This window comes from Thamnophis sirtalis, unplaced genomic scaffold (assembly GCF_051295495.1).
Source record: "Thamnophis sirtalis isolate CommonGarterSnake01/CBP01778 unplaced genomic scaffold, rThaSir2_p1.2 scaffold_2, whole genome shotgun sequence".
NCBI classification, from domain to species: Eukaryota; Metazoa; Chordata; class Lepidosauria; order Squamata; family Natricidae; genus Thamnophis; species Thamnophis sirtalis.
Genome location: NW_028261382.1, coordinates 130,391,774 through 130,413,424, shown reverse-complemented (window position 1 = coordinate 130,413,424; position 21,651 = coordinate 130,391,774). Strand labels below are relative to the sequence as shown.

General features: G+C 35.9%; 1 protein-coding gene across 1 annotated transcript; it reads left to right on the top strand.

The window, feature by feature from the left end:
* The first annotated feature begins 252 nt into the window (after positions 1-252).
* Positions 253-20,956, top strand: ZBTB10 (zinc finger and BTB domain containing 10). The gene is made up of 5 exons (XM_014060362.2): positions 253-1,267; positions 8,010-8,901; positions 14,209-14,346; positions 16,242-16,414; positions 18,299-20,956. Exons 1-5 carry the CDS (start codon positions 263-265, stop codon positions 18,602-18,604), a joined length of 2,514 nt encoding a protein of 837 aa, XP_013915837.2. The 5' UTR covers positions 253-262; the 3' UTR covers positions 18,605-20,956.
* Positions 20,957-21,651: the final 695 nt, after the last annotated feature.

Genomic DNA, 21,651 nt, shown 5'->3' with positions numbered 1-21,651 from the left:
AGCGACGCAGACTGGAGCCGTGGGGAATAAGATTTTGTTCTTGCAGCCGTTAAAAAGCGATTTCAAGCGGCCCGGCGAACTGACTGACTGAAACTGCCTGGCCGGGTGTGTGCTTCGGTTGGTTAGCCGCTTTTCCTGCCTCCCCCAGAGCAATCAGTTGTGGGGTGGGGGGGGCAGCAGAGAGACAGTTGGGCCGGAGCGGGAGGAGGAGGGGGGCGCGAGGGAGGGAGACAGGCGGGCGGGGGGCGCGCGGTCGCCCGCCATGTTCGCCGAGATGAACCGCAGGACCTTGGCGTTCCGGGGGGGAGGCCTGGTCAGCGCCGCGACCGCCGCCGCCGCCGCCGCCACCACCGGAGGTGGAGGCGGCGGCCCGACAGCTAACGGCAGCAGCGGGGGTGGCGGCAGCAGCGGCCAGGGCGAGGCCTGGGTCCGTCAGGAAGCCGAGCAGTTGAACGGCCAGGGGGTGGAGGAGGAAGTGGAGCTGGAGACCGTGGAGCTGGAGGTGGCCGAGGTGGAGGCCGCGGACAGTGCCGGAAAAGAGCTCTCGCCAACCCCTCCGGACTCGGCGAGCGTTCCTCCATCCGTGCCTGCCCCGGCCGGCCCCATGTTCGCCGAGAGGAATCGTCGGACCTTGGCCTTCCGTGGCGGGGGCTTGGTGGCGGCAGCAAACAATGGCTGCGATGGGGCGGGCTGGTCGCGGCGGCCGTTGAACGGGCGGGGTAGTGGCGGCGGCGGCGGCAGGGAGGAGGAGGAGCTGGAGTTGGAGGGGCTGCTGGAGGGGAAAGAGCTGGTGCAGGACGGGGGGTCGCTGAGCGACAGCAGCGAGGACGAGGAGGACGGCGAGGGGGGCAGCCTGGGTGATGGCAGCGGCGCAGAGGGCGGCAGCTGCAGCAGCAGCAGGCGGTCTGGGGGCGACGAGGCGGAGGTCAACAGCGTAGGCGCGGGGGAGGGGGAGAGTATCCAACACTTTCCGCTGCCAACCCGGCCCAAGTCCCTCCTGCAGAAGCTGCACGTCTCCTTCCAGAGCTGCTGGCTTAAGGAGTTCCCGTGGCTACAGTACTGTCAGAAGACGGGACTGGTGTCCTGTGTTTGGTGCACGGCTGCCGTCCCTACCGCCTCTACAGACGGCAACAGCAGCAACAACAACAGCAGCAGCGGGGGTCACGACGATCTCTGCAAGGGTACTCGCAATTACAAACGTGCCCTATTTCTCAGGCATCATCTGTCAGCTGAGCATCGCCTCAATGAGCCAATTACTGCTGAGCAGGTAAGTTGAATTGGGGAGGGGGGAGGAAGAGAAACGTGGTCTACTGTGGGAGGGGAAAGAAGTCAACTTACTTGCCCACCTTCCCTAGTTCCATGCCTTGTATGAATTACTTTAAAGGGATTCTAAAGCATTGACTGAGTTTGAGGGGATTTTTATATTCTCCCCTAAATAAGGAATTCATTCTGCTCTCTGATTTTAAGGAAACTTAATCCACAATTTTGACTGAAAGTTTAAGGGATGGCATGTAACAGTTTTGAGATTCAATAATTATTACCTTTATTATTTCTTAATGCAGTTGCTTACATTGATTGGGTGTGTATGTACAAGAATAGGTAGGCAGTAGTACCTGTAATTGGTTTGTATAATGTATGTGAACTCCCTGTATTTGGCACTGTATTATACCATGTGGTGCAAACTCCTTTTTGCCCATTTAAGTACTACATTCAAATAGTACAGTAAGGTTTATTCATAATTGGAAAATCTAAAAAAATCTTTCAAAAATCTTGAGAGTTCTTGAGAAATACATTCTTGCACTATACTCCAAGTAAAATTGTTTTGGAGGGCAAACTTTTGTACCTATCTGTAACTCTTCAGAGCATCAATGTTTTTCTGGCATTATAGAATCCAGACAAAAGTTGGCTACTTTTAAAGAGGTGCAGACAAGATGTTCTGTTCTCACTCTATACATACATACATACATACATACATACATACATACATACATACATACATACATACATACATACATAATTGAACCTGGCACATTATGTATCCCTATTTTGTAATTCTTGATACTCTCAAATGTGCTGAATTTGTTATTAACAACGCTAAGGTGTTTTTTTAAACCTTTTTGTGTCATGGATTTTTCTGCTTAGTAAACAGCTCACTGAATAATACTTCAGAAGCAAAAAAATGAGACTAAAATCAATTATATTTCCTTATTTGAAAATCTGCATGTTAAACTTACCAAATTTCAGCTATCTTTCCATTTTCCTTCTGATTAAAGCCAAGAGTCTGCCTTGGTATAGTGGTTAAGGTGTTGGATAAAAATGCAAGTTCAAATCCATTCGCAATTGTGGAAGTTCATGAATCGACTTTGGACCATCCATTATTTATCTAACTCATAAGGTGATTGTGAGAAAAATAGAAGAGAGTTTCTATATTCCACTTAGAGTCACTGGAGAAAAGGCAAAATAAAAATATAACAATAATGTGATAAAAGTTGCTTCATTTCAAATAACTGAAAACGTTTAGTTTAATAATAAACTTTTGAAGGTGAATAAATTGAGAGATGAGATTACAGCAAGAAATATGTGAATGTAGGAGAATATTGAATATTGAACAACTACATCATTTTAAATTTATAGCTGGTCAACCATGTACCCAGATATAAATGTGAGCTAGCCTATATGGGCTGAGTTAACCTAATGTTATCCAAAGAAACATCAAAACTTTGGGGAACTGAAGTTGATTTCTTTGTATCTAAACTGAGCATTCTGCCCTAATGGATGCTTGATTTCTTCTAAAGTTGTGTAGATGTTCCATTTAAGTTCCAATATCTTATCTTTTCACTATTTTCATTGCCCGTTCTTATACTTTGTTATAATTATTTCTTTTAAGCCATATAGTTTCCAAAATATTTTCCATGGTAGGGGCCCTTTTGTTTCTGAATATGATGCAGACATACCAGAGTGAGTGGAAATACTTCTTTAAAAAACTAAAAAACCCTCTCTTAAATTGTGTTTTGCCTACTTAATAATTACATTAGTGTTATATGGTATCTTTAATCTTCATACATTATACAAAGATTAATTAAAGATACCATATACTATGGTATTGAAAAAAACATTTTCATACAAACTAAAAACAGTCTCAATATTTAACTTCTGTTAGCTCACGCAGTAAAGTGTTATTTTGCCTTCAGAATATTTCAAGTGATTTCCTTTATTAAAAATTGTTGATAAAACATTAAAAAATAGAAAACAAAATGATAGGAGAAATTGTGTAAATTAGGTTCCCCAGTTTGGTGCTGGATTACAATTGCTGTCAATTTTAAGTAGTGTAAACACTATTATTCAGTACTATATTAACATTGTTTGTTCGTGACCATTATTTAATCAATACATTTTGCAATAGGAAATTTGATCTAAACTAATATTTAAGTAACTTTTCTTGCCAATTTTAAATTTATTCACTTGTTAGCATTAAGTTCTTATGATTCACTGCACTATATTAATACCGCTTCATTCCTTGTCAGAGGCAGCCAACTGCAAGCATATGAATTGCTGCTGTTCTCTCAGCATATCCTATTTTCTCCTAGACTAATTTGTATCTTAGATGTATGCTATGGGTATTGCTGAGAGGTACTGAAGGATGAAATGATAGCTCAAGTGTTTATTTCCTTAGAACTGTTTCTCAGCCTTAGTAACTTTATGGTGCATGGACTTCAATTCCCAGTGTTCTGGAAATTTTGGGATTTGAAGTCCAACACACCATAAAGTTGCCAGAGATGAGAAGCACTGCCTTAGAAAGATGGGAAGACTAGTGGTGAAGTGTGATTTACTTCAGGATAAGAAGGAGAGCAAGCAATTATTTTTTGCCCTGAGCTTTGCAAAATATTTCTCAGTGCAATCTAATATACATTTGTTATTGTACTGTACTTAGAATCCAAAGAAAAAATGTTCTGTTTTGCTATATTCCCACATTAATTCATACAATGCCAGATGTAAAATTAGATTGCTGTGAACAAGATTGAGGTACAATAAACATGGATTTTTGTGGGCTTTAACAGCCAACTGAAAACTTGTGGATTTCCTGGTGAGATACAGTTTTCATTGGTTGTATCCAACTTTTTAACTATTATAGTTAAAAACCTGTTTCTCAAATTACACTTTGTTAAAATCCAAATTGTATATTGAAGTTTTGAAACAATATTAGATTATTTTCTGTGCATCATATATGTCCCTTAGCATGTAATACTTCCCTGAATTTCATTAGTGCCTGCATTTATATTCTGCAACATTTTTTTAAATGCAGTATACCAGTTAATAAGAAATATTATATTTGATAGTCGGAGTAGCTGTCCTAACTTTCATACTCATAACAGAGACATAAAGGGATTTGTGATGGAAACAATTTTGAATTATGTGGGAAAATGATTATAGATATTTCTAGACCGAATAAAATGGTTGAAAATACTTTGGTTTTGTAAAGATTCCTTATAACATATTAATATTGAACAAATTTCAGGAAGATGAGTGTGTGGGGTATATTTTAAATAGGGACAAGAAGATGATCTCATTCCTCAGTTTAAGGTTTCTTAAAATAGATGTAGGGTATAAGTCTTCAATCTTAGGGCTTGTATCTTGAAATCAGGTTAAGGATTAGATTGTTAAGCTAATTGAAATCCTCCTATTTGTACTTCTTGCATATCAGACATCTTGAAGGAACAGTATCTTCACTATAAAACCACCACGTATTTAACCGAATATCAGATAGTAACAAACCTTCCTTCATATGTATGTCATACATGATTATGTAGAAATCTGGAATAAATATGACATACCGGTAGCTATTTTCAGGAAAATAGCTTCTGAATTATCAGAATTTAAAAAGCTTGCTTCATATGGAATGGATAATAATGCCTGATACTTCTAACACTTTTTACCAAAAAATGGTGTACCGTATTTTTCGGAGTATAAGATGCACCATTTTCGCTCAAAAAAGAAGCTGAAAATCTGGGTGCATTTTATATTGAACACAGCATTTTTTGCCTCCCAAAACACCACCCCCTTCACCAAAACGGCTGTGCATAGCTTTTAGGAGGCTTTCAGAGAGCTCCTGGAGGCTGGGGAGGGCAGAAATGAGCGGAAAACAGGCCATTTTTTGGTCAATTTTGCCCCCCCCAGTCCCCAGGAGCACTTCTAAAGGCTATCCATGCTCTTTCTTTGGGAAAAAAATGGACCCTTTTTTGTGAAAAACGGGCTGTTTTTTGCCCATTTTTGGCCCCCCTACACCCCAGGAGCACTATACAAGCCTCCTAAGGGCTATTCACGCCCTTAAAAAAAAAAAAAAAAGAACTGGCCTGTTTTTGTGAAAAACAGGCTGTTTTGGGAGGTTTGCAGAGTGTAAAAATGTTGTTTTTTTTAATTTGCCTGTTCGAAACCTTGGTGTTTCTTATACTCCAAAAATACGGTATATCAGTTACTGGGATTGAGTGAGCTCTTTCATTAATGATAGATATTGTAAGTGTGTTTTGATATATAGGATACCAGATAAAATAGTAGTTTTCCCGAAGACTGTATCCTATACACTGTCTATAAGTTATGAATTTAATACCAAGATCTTGAAGGTCCTAAATTGAAGATTAGAAAAATATGTTTTAGTTACAATTGCTGGATTTTATTCCTCACTAGGCTATCTGGAAGTTTAAATGGAGGATAGCAAAAACAAAATGGAAACATGATATATAGTTGTCATAATAAACAGCCATAGGGAATCAATGAACTGAGACAGCGTAACACTGGCAAAATTTCTCCCAGAAAACATTTGAAATAATACATAATATTGAAAATGAAAATTTTAAATCTTATTTAACAGTAGTTCAACCCAGAGCAGAAATTAATTTTAATATTAGGAGGAGGCATCTTCAATCCATTATCCCATATGGTATTGGTACAATTAAAAAAAAATGCTTTGGTGCCCTCAAAAGTGGAGTTGGTACAACTGCAAATGAATTGTGGTTCTAATATTATTAACTAAATACTATCAGTCTTCTATATAAATACACAAGGCTCTTTTGTCACAGATGATTTAAGTCTGTATAATAATGACTTAGATTTTTTAAAAGGATATTCAAGTTGATCTTAACTTCAAGTCACTGTATTAATACAGTGTCTTTGAAAATGTTACCATGTTTGTCACTGCTTTCTTCTGGAATGTTTTTTAATTTTCAATTAAATATTCCAATATTCCGGGGAAGAAACTTTATTCTTGCTCAATATTAATTAACCAATTGTCAGTGCAAATATGTAATATGCATCACATATTATGCATCATAGGACTGTGCATTCAGATGCATTACTGTTGACGTAGCATTGGTCAGGAATACCATAAAGCAGCTGCAGCTTTTCCTGGGTTACCCTCTGCAACTGACATATAACATGTAAGACATTTCTCTGACAGTTGCTGCATGAACACTGATGCACATGCCAAATTGCATTTTGCCATTTGAATCTGAATTATTGCTTGTCTTACAGTCATATTCTGAATCATCTGTATCTTTTAGATCAAAATTAGGAATGGTCTGTCTTCTTGTGATTACAATAAAGTAAACGTGAGATTTCCAATCTATGAACACATGTTTTATGTATTTATTTACTTAATTTGTATGACCACTCAGTTCAGCAAGTGACTCTGGGAAAGAAAATAACATTGAAATCAATTGCCAGCAATAACAAAAGCATATATTGTACAAAAATAACAACAGGTATATAAGTCTAAGTGCCAAGTGCTAAAAGAAAAATACACAGCTGCTGACAAAGATTCCTTCACTAAGAAGGCACTTTTGTAAATTAGCAGATTTATCAGTGAGTTATGAAGTAATTCATTTGAGGGGAAATAAATTAACCTATATACCGGTAAGCAGCTTTTCAAGGTAGTAACTTCTTATGCAAAAAGAACTTTAGAGCCCAGTAAAAGCAGAATTTTATTTGCTGAACTATTAGATGTACTCCAATTGTCAATATTCTATATAGTATGTTTAGATGGTAGGACAACATAGCAATTGTACTATTGTTCAGTTTCTAGCTTTAAGTATACCTGTATTTTAGTATCAAAAGAGTGATACGTCCCTTTGTGATAAAGTGTGTAAAAAGAATTTTGAATACAATATGAGTTGCATGTCTAAGGAACTTGTTGAAAAGGACATTAGAAAATATTGGTTGTATTAGTAGGAATAGTTCTCCAAATACAGGAAGTAAAAATCCCTTGTTTAAAGTCTGTCTCAAGAATTGTGTTCAGTTCTGGAAACCACATTTTAAAAAGGTTCAGACAAACTGAAGCAATGCAAAGGATGGTGAGGATGGTTAGCAAATTGGAAAGTAAAAAAATAATTGAGGTAACTTTAGAGAAATTAGTATAATGTAATAAATTGAATGTCCACAAATAGTCATTGACTTACAATAGTTCACTTAGTGACCATTCAAAGTTAGAACGGACGGCACTGAAAAAAGTGACATGACCATTTTTCACACTTACAACCATTGCGGCATCCCGGTGATCACATGATTTACATTAGGATGCTGTCTCATATTTATGACGGTTGCAGTGTTCTGGGGTCACGTGGTCATCTTTCACAGCCTTCTGAGGAAAGGTTGTCAAAGAGGAAATCAGATTCATTTAACCGTATACTTAATTAACAACTGCAGCGATTCATTAACAACTGAAATGGGCAAAACTCACTTAACAAATCTCTCACTTAGCAACATAAATTTGAAGGTCAATTGTAGTCGTAGGTTGAGGGCTATCTGTCCTCACATTTGGTGTGTGATAAAATTAATTTCAGTGCAGGCTTTGTTTAACTGGAAATATATGGCAGTGGACTAAACTATAAAATATAAAGAAAGCAACAATATTTTAGAATTGGATTGTTTAATCCTAAAAGTATCATTTAGAATTTAAAACCAGTCAAGCCTCAACTCAAATGTATAATCTTAATTCCTCCCTTTTCTCTTAATTACAGGAATCTGAATTAACGTCAGAATTGGCTGAGAGAGATTGTGATTATAATATTAGGCCAAATGAGAACTCTTACTGCTATCAACTATTGCAAGAATTAAATGAGCAAAGGAAAAAGGGCATTCTCTGTGATGTCAATATTGTGGTGAGTGGAAGAGTCTTCAGAGCTCACAAAAATATTCTGGTTGCAGGCAGCCGTTTCTTCAAGACTCTGTATTGCTTTACAAACAAAGAAAATCGTAACCAAACCACTGTTACCTACTTAGATGTTGTTGCTGTTCAAGGCTTTTCTGTCATCTTGGACTTTCTATACTCTGGTAACCTTGTGCTTACAAGCCAGAATGCAATTGAAGTTATGTCAGTGGCCAGCTACCTTCAGATGACAGAAGTTGTGCAATCCTGTCGTAATTTTATCAAAGATGCCTTAAATATAAGTATAAAATCAGAAGCCCCAGAAGCTGTAGTTGTGGATTATAACAGAAGATCGGTGAGTAGAGACGGGTTATCTTCAAGGGATCAGAAAGTTGCTAGTTTTTGGGCTACAAGAAATCTAACTAACTTGGCAAGCAACATAAAAACTGAAAATGATGGCTACTGCATTGATGAAAGCCAGTCTGAAAACTACCAAATTAATGATTGGGTCCAGGACAGCTCACCTGAAATGGCTGAAAATGAATCTCAAGGTGAAGGAAAGGTCTTTGTGTGGAATGATATGAGTTCACAGGGACAATCGCTTCAAGAACCTGGAAAAACAAGAAGGAAAAACCCAGGTGCAAAAAGATTTGTTTACAATATACCACCCAGTAATGATGAGCCATTAGAAGACTGCTCAACGACTCAAACTTCAGTACAGTATCCAGAAGAAGATCTGCAGTTTATCAAAGAAGAAGTAGCAGGTAAATGCTGGCATGATGGATATCAAATATTACAATTAATTAAAGCAACAGAAAGTACTTTATCAAAGTTTCAGATCCTAACATTTTTTTATATTTCTTCTGAAATACGAAAGCATCCTTTTCTCTTGTAATTCTGAAATCATTGAGTCATTTACATATAGATCATAGAATGTGCAGCTCCTTTAAATGAACATATGGAATAAATCTCAGGTGTGAAGATTGTTCCTAGGCAGCATTGGTTTTACTGCAGAATTACAAAAACTATATTATAGAGAGAAAGATCTAGCTAAAGTCGCACATTTATACTAAAACGGCTAAACTTAACTTTCCAAAAAAGTTTCATTGTAATAATGTTTAGAATTGGAATTCTGTTTAGAAGTTTATAGAATCAGTACTAAATATTCTAAACCTCCTAAACTATTAGCATATTTTACAACATGCAGAATTCAGGCATATATGATGATAATGTTTTTGACAGTTCAATTCAATTTGTTTTTTTTAAAAAAACAAACAAAACATACATCTTTTGAACCTCTGAATTGCTCAGATCTAGTTTCTGTCTACACGATATAAGAGTGTTTTGTTAGGAGCATCAATAGCCAGCATATTCAAAGGAAAAAATTCAAATCTTTGAAATCTAGTTTATATGCCTACCACTAACAGAAGAATGGCATTTGGGGAAACTGAAAAGTGTATACTATACTGTATAGCATTTGAAATCAAATCCTAATTCTAATAGTTTGGTAATGTAAAATATATGACACATAGAATTGTATTTTGAAGTATTTATAATTTAGAAGTCTATGCTTTTAAATAAAGCAAAACCAATGTTAAGAGTATATTATACTATCTATGAAGGTATTTAAACATCTTAGTATAATTAATATATAATAAATATATATTAGAAATATATTTAAAAAGTTAATAGTAGAAATTACCAAGATACATTTAAAGGAGACTTGAATCCAGCAACAATTTTTCCTGTATCATCTTATGCATTTTCACAGAGAAAATTTTTCCTTCAACTTCATTAAGTTTTCCCCATATTTACCACCATTATGAGTGCAGTGGTTAGAATGCAGTATAGCAGGCTGATTCTGTAACCTGCTAGGAATTCGATCCTGACCAGTTCAAGGTTGACTCAGCCTTCCATTCTTCTCAGGTCGGTAAAATGGGGGCCCAGATTGTTGGAAGCAATATGCTGACTCTGCTTAGAGAATGCTGTAAAGCATTATAAGTCTAAGTTTTAAGTGTTATTATTTCATAATTAAAAGAAATACTTTTTATATTCCCTAGATAGTCAGCAAAAGTTAATTGAAGAATTTAGCATACCAAGAATAATTTGCTTAGAGTTAGTTCTTGACTTACAACAGCAGTTGGGACTGGAATTTCCATAGTGAAGCAATGCAGTTGTAGCATGTTGCATCATTTGACTGTATCACCTGCAGTCCCAATTGCCTTCATAACCTAAAGCTCACAGGTGGTTAAGCAGTAAGAGGTGGGAGTCCCAAGTGAGGAAAGGTACAGTGTGGGCTTAGTAGAGACCTGAGAGGATTGGTGCAGTGCACATAAGGGGGATTATGGTATGGCAGAAGATCAGGAAAGCTGGCATAACAATATGCTGTTACTCAGAAGTTTCTTGGTGTGCCATAGCTTTAGGAATACAACACTTTTGCAGCTGCAGCATGTCATGTAACCCCTTTGTGCTGCATTGCTGGGCTAAGCTGGGGCTGAGTTTGATGCAAGTGTAAAGTGAGTTTCTGGCACTTCATAGCCTTTAGAGCTGCTAAAAGCCATAGATCTGTAGTGTGCCAGGAAGTCCCTTTGTGTTTTGCAAGGCCTGGCCCAGTCTAGCCAATGGGGCTTCCTGGTACACAACTCTGGAACTGTTTGCAGTCACGGAGTTGCAGTGTGCCAGGAAGCCACTTTGCACCATGGAGCTTGGCAACACTGTACAAAGGCACTACACCCTGGGAAGGCCCAGTTCAATCACCCCTGCCACCCCTGCTATACACCATCCCAGCTGACTTTGCCATCTTCTTACTCCTATTGCTACCAAGGCATGCCAGCGCTGGCCCTTTGTGAGATAGCTGCTCCACATGGGCCATCTTCTTCAGGACTTGTGAGGAAACTGCTGTGTGAGACCTTGGGAAGAAAACCTTGTGCAGTCAACAGCTGCCTCACAAAGAGTATATAGGTGGAAAGTCAGGTGGGTGGGAGGGAGTTGAAGTGCCCCTGCAGTTGTAAATGCTTGCAGTTCAAGTGCTCAAATTCTGATTACATGACCATTGGTTCATTTGTTCAGTGCTATCATAACTTCAAACAATGCTGAACAATGGCCCTAAGTTCAGGACTACCTGTATAAAACAGTATAGTTGTGCTTCGCTTCTTCCTGTCTTAGACTTAAGCCAGGAAGGAAAAGGCATCAATAAACACAGCTGTGTTTAATCCCAGAACATTTCTATACATTATAAATATTCCAGACTAAAATATATGAAGTTGCTGGGGGAGGGGGCTTAAACTGAAAATATGTTGAAACTATTGAGGTAAGTTCAACTAAATAATGTAGTGCTGCTTGTTTAGGAATCCTTTCACTGCTCGTCCAGTTAAAAAAGATTAATTGTGAAATAAAGGTACAAGGAAATATTTATTTAAACAATTATAAAGCCACCCATCTTATATCACACTCTGGATAGTTCCCAATCAAAATTAAAACAGCATACTTAAAAACCAACATAATACATATATCAATTAAAATAATAAACATTAAAAATTTGGCACCAAAGTTAAGTTTTCAACAACTGCATTAACTGCTTTTGCCCTTCTTTGTATCCTCTTATTTCCTAACACTAGCCACTTTATACCTAGAATAATTTTCTTGCGTCTGTAGTCTGGAACCAATATATACCATCACTATATGAATTAACCAGTCTCATTGAGCTGCTCTGTTAACAGTAAAACCCAACCAACCTTCCCTGGGCTTGAAAGCTAAGTAAGGCAGGACTTGGTCATTACTTTTAAATCAGAGATCTGCAGACAATACTAGTAATATACTATTGTTTAGACTGGAGAATTAAACAAAAGTCAGGTCCTTAACTTACAACCAGTTGCTTAACGACCATTCAGAGTTACGATGAAGCTGAAAAAGGAGTCATGACCCAGTTCATAAGGTGTCCTCCACAATCATGACCGCATTTTACAATGGTTTCGCAAAAAAACAGCATTTCTGTTTTCAGCAAAACCACGCCCATAGTGAACCATGGGTTTTCTTAACACAGCATTTGCTTTATAATTGCTTCAAAATGTTTGTAAAATTGGGCAGGCTCTATTATGGTCATTACTTGTAATGGCAAATCACTTATTGCTGCTCCCAAAAGATACATGGACATGAAGTCACTTATTCCAACTTGAAAGAGATTTAATATTTCTATTAAAGGCAGAGGAGATATGGCTGTAATAATTGTTGGGAGGGAGATGTTTTAACCAAATCGTACTAAATTGCTATATTTTAGAGAAATCAAGCCAATGCTTTTTTCTTTTCTTTGTTCTTTTTGTTACTGAAGTGAGCTATTTAGAGTATAAGGTGCATATAGAAAATAAGAGGAAGATCAATATTCATTCTTCATTCATTCATTACAACTGACTCCACTAATTCATTAGTTGAAGATTGTGATGATAGGTTTCCAGGTTTTCATTCCTGTGACCTACTCTGAGTACACGGGCCAAGAACAGTTGAAAGAATGTTGGAAATAGATTGCAACTTCTCTCTCTTTGACAAATGGGTCATATAACACATTTGCCCAGATAACCAGTCCTGACTGTTTCTGGGCAGACATTCAAATTAAATGATGACTTGTTTACTTTAGCCAGGATTGCCAAGTTAATATTTTAATTAATTTCTATTAATATGTAATAATTGGAAGAAGTCAAAATAAATTAGATAAACTAAAGCTTAAGATTTAGGCTGTAGTCTATTATCCTGTTATGTTAAATTGGGTAAGAGATAGTGTACTGTAATGTGAAAATTTTGCTTTTTCCCCCTGCATTTTGTGTACCTTTATCTTTAATATCTTTACCGAATATTGAGCTTAATATGGGTCCTATTTGTGAAGAAATTTTGAGTGGATGGGTAAATTCCAAAGTGTGTTTGTTCCTTTTTCATACATAAAGTTATTCAATATGAGAAAAGTAATTCCTCCATTTCAGTTAGCTCAGTTAACCAGGGCCAACATAAATGAGAGCTGATTTGGACCTTTTAAAGTATGGTTACTTTATGCATGAATTCTCTAAATTCAAGGTAAATTATTTAAAAACAAAGGAATATTTTTGCTTAGCTATTGCTTAGACATTTTCAAATTTATTTATTGCAATGCACTAAGTCTCTAACAGTCCAGTAGTCAACATTGGACTTTGTATTTAAAGCTTTCACAAAAGAATGTTGGAAGCAATTATTTACTACACTAATTTATTTTGGTCGTCTTGAGACTTACATGAGAGTTGGGACATTTCGAAACATTTCTCTATTTTAAAATAAATAATAGTGTTGATTTTAAAATACGAAGCAGCACTGGTAGATTTAAATGATTTTGAAATGTAGCTTTTGAAAACAGTTGCTAGAAATACCTAACTCAAGACATTTTTAGGAGGCACTAATTTTTCTATATCTTGTTTTGATTTCAATATATTTTTTGTAAACAATTTGAGATTTGCTCTTTTAGCTGTACTCTTTCATTTTATTTGTTAAGCGTTTTTTAAGCCTCAATAACAGGTCCATTTTTAAGTGCTGATTGTAGCTTAGCTACAGGAAATTAAAACTTAGTGATCTGTTTTTGTTTCCTCTATGAAATAGCCATGATAAATTGTAGATTAGACTGGGTGTTGAATGTAGAACTGTATGTAGAATTTTCTAGTTGCAGTAAATAGCACATAGAACCAAATAATATTCAAATTAACTACTACTCAAATTACTACTCATACTCAAATGAACTCAGTTTTTGTAGAGTGTTTTACATCCCAAAGATGTTAAATTAATGCATTTAGCATATATAAGTTTTAACGTATCACTTTTGAACCTTGAAACTCAATATGCCTGGGTAAAATCCTTGTAGCGCATATAGCATATATAAGTTTTAATGTACCACTTTTGAACCTTGAAACTCAATATGCCTAGGTAAAATCCTTATACTTGTGGGACTGCTTGTCTGTGTTTTTATATACAGTATGGGTGTTTATTTATCTGCATTAGTAAATATGTCTTTTGTATAGAACTTACAATGTATTTTTTTAAAAAAAAACCTCTCATAATAGGTACCTCAAATGATTTCAAGTTTGGAATATTTCCTAGTATTACCAATGATTTCAAGTTTGGGTTATTACCAGGGACTTCAAATGATTTCAAGTATGGATTGTTACCTGAATCCTGGCCAAAAGAAAACTGGGAAAATGGTGAGCAAATCTGTTAACTTCTGTTCAAATTTTCTATTTATATAAGAATCTGCAAGATACCTATTGTTGAATGATAACTTGCAGATCCACAGACCATAAGAATTTTGAAGGTCCTGACATATGTTTCCTTTCTACTAAAGATTTGTTATGAGAGAGTTGCCTTTAAACTTGAGAAAAAGACTTTCCTAGTCTGTCTTTACAGATTTCCCAGAATTTGGAAGATTTAATCATATGTGTGGCCTTACCTTCATTCATTCATTCATATGTACTTAAACTCTGCTACAATTCAAAAATGTGCTTTTTGAATTTCTGGCACAATTTTAAAAAGTTTTGAAACTTTGGTACAATTCATCTGTGAAGTATACTAATGGTGAGCAAATTTCTTGTTGGTTTATTTGGTTTTCAATTAAACTCTATCTTTTCAGACGCCATAATTTTAATTTAAACTGGTGAATCAATGGGGGAGTACAGAGTTTTGAACATTTTGGATTGAAAAGTATAATATCTAGGGCAGTGATGGTTAGCCTTTTGGCACTGAGTGCCGAAATTAAAGTGTGCGTGTGCGCCGGAGCACCAGAACCAAACGAGCAGTTGCCCGCTAGGCATTTGTGCGGTGGCCAGTTGCTCTTCTAGGTTCCGTCACAGCATGTGCACCAGAACCTGGAATAGCAGCTGGCGACAGTGTGCGTGCCCACAGAGAGGGCTCTGCATGCCACCTCTGGCATGCGTGCCATAGGTTTGCCTTCACGGCTCTAGGGATTGCTTTGCCTAAAATTTTGGTTCAACTTGCATGATTCTCATGCATAAGAATGCATGAGTGATCGACTCTCTTAGTTAGAGGGCCTTTCTTAGTTAGAGGGCCTTTTATTTTCCAGGGCTATGTTAGTACAGGTAGTCCTCAAGTTATGACCACAATTGAGCCCAACATTTCTGTTAAGTGATAATTGTTAAGTGAGTTTTGCCCCATTTTATGACCTTTCTTGCCATAGCTGCTACGTGAAACTGTGATTGTTAAATTAGTAACACAGTTGTTAAGTGAATCTTGCTTTCCCGTTGAGTTTGGTTGTCAGAAGATCACAAAAGTTGATTACATGTCCCCGGGACATTGTAACCATCATAAATATGAGTCAGTTGCCAAGGGTCTGAATTTTGATCATGTGACCATGGGGATGTTGCAGCAGTTGTGCGAAAAGCAGTCATAAATTACTTTTTTCAGTGCCATTGTAACTTCAAATGGTTACTAAATAAACATATGTAAGTCAAGGCCTACCTGCATTAGCATTCTGGCAAACCTTGAACAGAAACATTTCTGAAAATCTTCCTTTATAAATTAGGGGATTATAGAATTCACTCTGTCTAGGACATCTTTCTGTATGTTTTAGAAAATTTCCAATTTGCATGCTTTATGTTGTTTATTTAATAAAAATAATTGTCTAAACACTTTCAAGCCGCTGAAACATTTTACATACAATTGTCACCAATCTTTTCTGATGACCTTAAAAATGGATGAATAAAACACTGGAAAAAATTTCAGAAAGTACCATGTATGTTGTTATATGTAGGTTGTTACTAAACAGTTGGAAATCACACTTTTGCTAACCTGTCCCGATCATGTGGTAAATTGGTGTTATGTTCTGTTTAACCTTGGTCTCACGGAAGTCAAGTAATTTAACACCTTAAAAATGGAGGTGAATGAACTAGTTATAAGTAAACATACTTAAGGTACATGGATAAAATAAATTTGGGTGTTATGGGTATGCACAGATTAGCTTTGTACTAAATGGCAATATATACACACATACATATACATACACAAACATTATACTATGTTGTTATATCATATTTTGAAAAATATTTTTGCTAACTTATTAAATCCCTTTTGTTTGGACCTTTAGGTGATTCTTCTCTAATCATGAATAAGTTGAAGTGTCCACACTGTAACTATGTAGCCAAATATAGAAGAACACTAAAGAGACATTTGCTCATTCATACAGGAGTGAGGTCTTTCAGCTGTGATATTTGTGGAAAACTGTTTACTCGTAGAGAACATGTAAAAAGACATTCCTTGGTATGTAACATCTACAGTTTGCTGCAATAAAACTTAATATTTGTTGTATTGAATTACTCTGGTATATCATGTTTCATATAGCTGCTAACTGATGTCACATTTGTGCAGTTTACAATTAAAGTGTTTAAATAAGTAGCCTACTTCAAAGTACAGCATTATCTGTGTCAATATTTGGAATTATATGTCCTATTGGACAAACTAACTAACATCTATAATTGGATAATGGTGAGAAGTTCTTTGAGGTTGGGCTCCAGCATGAGTCAAAAGCTCAGAAGACTAAACCTCTGGTCCTGGTGAATGACCCAGATTGGTTCCTGTAAAATATGTTTAAACATTCAAAATTAACAAATTAATTAATAAAAAATTGTCCCATTTTCCCCAAATACTTAAAAAATGGAAATACATCTCTGGTTCATTTTTCAGGAAGACTACTGTTGTAAATAAACTAAATGAATAGAGGTCTGATTTTTTTCTGGTTGAACCAGAAACAGGATTTAGATGAATATGTAGTGTCTTGTTCTGCTTTTGTTTCAGTAGTCATAAATACAAACCTGCATCTCAGCTATTTTCCTATGCTCTGATTCATTAACGAGAATACAGAGTGGAATTTTTGCACCTTACAATGTGTATTTGGTAATTAAAAAGCCAAGAAAGTTGGTATCAGAGTTTATTTCCTTACCATCCCCAAGAAAACATAAATTGAGATTTGAAAGAGACACCTATAACAATAGAAAAAGAAAGGGAGGGAAGAAGGAAGGAGAGGAGGAAGGAAGTAGAGAAGGGAGGATGAAGGAAGGGAAAGGAGAGGAGGGTGGAAAGGAGAGAAAGAGAAGGAGAGATAGTAGGAAAGGAAGAGGAAGAGTGGAGGAGAGGTAAGGGAAGAAGAAAGAGATAAGGACAGGTGGGTGGAAGGGAGAGAAAGAGAAGGAGAGGAGGGAGGATGGGAGACAAAGAGAAGGAGAGAGGGTAGGAAGGGAAAGAGAGAGGGTAAGAGTAGGGGGGAGGTAGGGGAAGAAAGTAGGGGAAGGAGAGGAGAAAGTAAGGAAGTAGAGAAGGAAGGGAGAGAGAAAAGAAAGAGAAAATAAAGTGGTGTCATAACAGGCGCTAGGGATGGTAAACAAAATAATCCAAACTGTACCTTATAATCTTTTAAATGGAATAACAATAGTATAAGAATGGCAAAGAAAAAGAATAACCATGTGAATGTATACCTAGAATTGTATGTAAGAGAATAAGCGATAGTAAGAATATATAGCACAATATAGATAAATAATATTTGGTTATAAATAGCTAAGTATAAATAAATATAGAATTGTACATAAAAATGGATAACGAATAAGGAGACAATGAATGTAAGATAGAAAGGTATAGAAGGGAAAACACTAACTACAAAGAAACCAATACAGAACTGCTGTATGATATATGATGGAACTTCTTGTTCCTATGTTGTCTTAAGTCATGTGTTTGTTTTTGTTGATGTGTTTATGTGTTTATGTGTTTAAAATAAAAATTTATAAAAAACAGTTTATTTCCTTTTAATCTCAAGAGCTGAAGGAAATATCTGCTTTAAGTGGTAATATTGTTGAGACATAGTAATATTTAATTCTGATATTAAGTTTTAAATTGCCTCCTACAATTCTTTATAATCCAATTTACTAAGGAACGGGGACAGAAATAGCTGAAAAATATAACAAGAACAAAGTAACAAGCTTGTATTTTTTTTTCATTGCTCGTGAAGTACAAAATTTCGATATGGGTGTAGTAGATCCCATTTGTGGCTTTCAAGTATATTAAAATCTTAGTTTGGATTAATAATGAAGCCTAAATAATTTTTAATAAATCTATATTAAATCTGTTGATGTAATAATTCTATCATTTTTGCAGGTTCACAAAAAGGATAAGAAGTACAAATGTATGGTGTGCAAGAAGATTTTCATGCTAGCAGCCAGTGTTGGAATAAGACACGGATCTCGGCGTTACGGTGTTTGTGTTGACTGTGCAGACAAATCTCAGCCAGGAGCACAAGAGGGAGTAGACCAGGTACAGGACACCGATTTTCCTAGAGATGAAGAGTTTGAAGAAAATGAAGTAGGGGAAGCTGATGAAGAGCTACCTGATGATATAGAAGAACAGAATGACCAGACTCGGTGGGATGAATCTGGGGAAGTCTGTGTGCCTTTAGAAGACTGAGGAGATTTGATCTTATAGATGCTTTATTTTGACGTCATACAGACTGACCATGTTGAATTTTTGGACTGAAGGCTTGGAAAAAATATGGTACAGGCTGGATGAAAGTTATGTTGCTGTGAAATTTATAGGGTTAAAGCCTTATAGCAAAAAAAGGATTATTAATTTTTTTAAAGATATTTGCACAGGGCTGTAAAGCATACAGTCATTTGGTTGAATTATATAGAGTCCTCACACCTACAGTCAATTATCAAAGTAAAAATTATTTTTATTATTTATAGGATATTGCTATTTGGGTCCTAATCTGGTATAGTACTTAACTATGCCTATGTTAATCATTCATGTGTTTCTTAACATGGATGAAATAAATTGCAATTTTTGGAGATGGCTCCCTTGATTCCAATCATAGTTTTTGAACAAAAGTGGCTAGTCTGCCATAGTGGCTCACGTTTCCTAAAAGGAGGCTTTACCTCACTTCTCTTGCCATTGCCCTTCCCCCAATAGTTTAAATATCCAGCTTCTGGATGACATGAATCTGTCACTTAATTGTGTCAGGATATGGTGGCTGACAAGTCCTGGAAACCTAATCACTGATATTTAATTTCCTGAGTTACTTAGGTTTCAGTACTTTTGAGTTTGCAAAATGCTACAGCTCTTTCACCAAATGTTAATAATGATTTAAAACTGCAAGGAAGATTGTGATTGGAATGAAAGAAATGTTCTCCTTGTCACTTAAAGAACTTTATGTTAGACACTTTTTGGCGTGGCTGCCCATATTTTAATTTATGTTTTTGTTAGCACTATTCTATTGGCTATTACTTTTATTCACTACTGTATACCTCAATCCATCACAAAGCTTAGAGTCCTAGAATCTGAAAAGGAGTGTAATTGATATTTTTGATTTTAATAGTCCAGCCCAATTTGTCTGCTTTTGTCTAGTTTTTGTTATGTGGAAAATTAGACATAAGGCTGTCTATTTTTTGTGCCCCTTTGCTTTTCATTAAAGTAAACACAAACTGAATCTTTGCTTCTCTCCTATTTTGGGGGTTCTTTTATATACCAAACAAACTACGTTTAACTTGGCAGCTTAATTTGCTGGAACTTCTTTTTTTAAAAAAGAAAATTGTTAGTATAATTGCTGGAGCTATTTATCCCCAATGCTCTTTGCTTCTGTTTTTGGATGAGAAGTTGAAACTTGAATTTTTGTAGCCATAAATCTTTTTCTAAACTTGTTATATTGTACCAATGATTTCAGGCCTTTTTTTCTGAGGGAAGGGAGGGTATTGCACCTTTTTTATGCTTAGAATTCTCAGCTTCATCTAGCCTGAATGCACGTGAGCTACCTGAAGTTTAGACACTGCATTCAATATATTACTATGTCACAGTGAATAAATATGCACAGCATTTATCATAATACATAGCTAGGCCAGTGTGATAGTACTGTATTATAAGTTGAGGGTCACCATATTTGAGTTTATTAACTTTAAAATGAGTATATTTTCCTATTTTATATCTGCGAACTAAATTATGGTAGTTGTGTGGTAAACTTAATTGCTTTGACAGATAGAATCTTAATGGTGCTCCATCTGTTCAAAGTTTATATATATATATATATATATATAAAATATATATAAAATATATTTAAAGAGACAGCTTTATTATCCCTTATTTCAATACAACAATGGATTAATGTTAGACACTGTTTCTGCTGGATGAAACAGAGACTGAATCATATGGGTATTAAATTGTATAATCTTTTCTATCCAAATACATCATTGGTAGATTCCACATCACTGTAAACCTGACAGATAAGTAGTTATTGGGTTTTGTTTTTAAGAACTGAAAACATCTTATTCTCTTCTAGACTGAAATGAGTAATGTGTAATTCTGTTGGGGTCCAAAGTAGAAAATAGTGGGGAAGCATAATATGAATGGGAAGTATTTTAAACGTTAAGTAAATGTTCTGCTCTGTGAATATGTAAGTTATAAAGATTTCTTTCATCCCATTTATTCCCCATAAAATAGTTTACAATTGATCTACCTATCTTGTTCGAAAATCACCTAAATCTGCTTTATTATAACATACTATTCACTTAATGCTTAAACTGGACCTGGCTTTACATTCTTAATGTATTTTACTTACTCTCTTGAAACCGAATCTCCTTTTGCTACTTAAATCATTTGTGTATATCTGGTAAATTATGACCAAATCTGTTGTTAGATTAAATACAGTAAATTGAAATATACACTTGGTACACTACAGAATTGTTGTGATTTGTTCGAGTTATCTTTTAAAAAAACCTGTGGATATATTCAGGATTTTTGTTGGCTTTGGATAAATAATTGTGCATTTTGCATCTCTAGTCAGACTTTTTTTTTAAATTACATCCTAAGTGTGACATTTTGGCTATTCCTTTAACAAAACATAAGCATTGTCAAAATTATTTTATCAAAGAAAACTGTTGAATTTAAACAACTGACACCCCATGGCAGTTGCCTCTACACTGATCTTTTTATTGGTTATGACTAATTGGGGAAAAAAGTGTTGGTCATTTGTATTTTGGAAAAAGTTCTTTATAAACCAGAGATTAAGAATCAGTTATTGTTGAATCCTAACTTCTACATCAGTCCTCAAATTGGCTTAGATTTCTGGGGTATACATTTTGCACAGCTATTAAAAACCAATCCATCTAGTACCTTTATTTAAGATGGATTTGGACAGTTAGCTATACTACTATTAAGCAATTTTCCAAAATAGCTTCAGGCAAGAAGCATGTTTATTTAAGCAAGCTTTATTTCCTAAATACACTGTTATGGTATGTAAATGTACATAACTAAAGCAAAATATAGTAATTTAAAAAGATGCGTGTAAATATGTGAAGCATAATAAAAAGAATAAAGTCCATAGTTTAAAATTTATTTATATATTTAAGCTACTACCTACAATTTAAGAAACTGCAAGAAATAATGTAGATGGTAACACTCAGTCTCCCTCTCCTAAGGGTATGTGCCTTAGTTTAGCTCTGGACTTTGTTTATAGCTTTATAAGA

Coding starts and splice junctions, on each gene's coding strand:
- ZBTB10 (XM_014060362.2), top strand. CDS start 263: ATGTTCGCCGAGATGAACCGCAGGACCTTGGCGTTCCGGGGGGGAGGC. Junction 1,268..8,009: donor AGCCAATTACTGCTGAGCAG/GTAAGTTGAATT, acceptor TCTTAATTACAG/GAATCTGAATTAACGTCAGA. Junction 14,347..16,241: donor AAAAGAAAACTGGGAAAATG/GTGAGCAAATCT, acceptor TTGGACCTTTAG/GTGATTCTTCTCTAATCATG.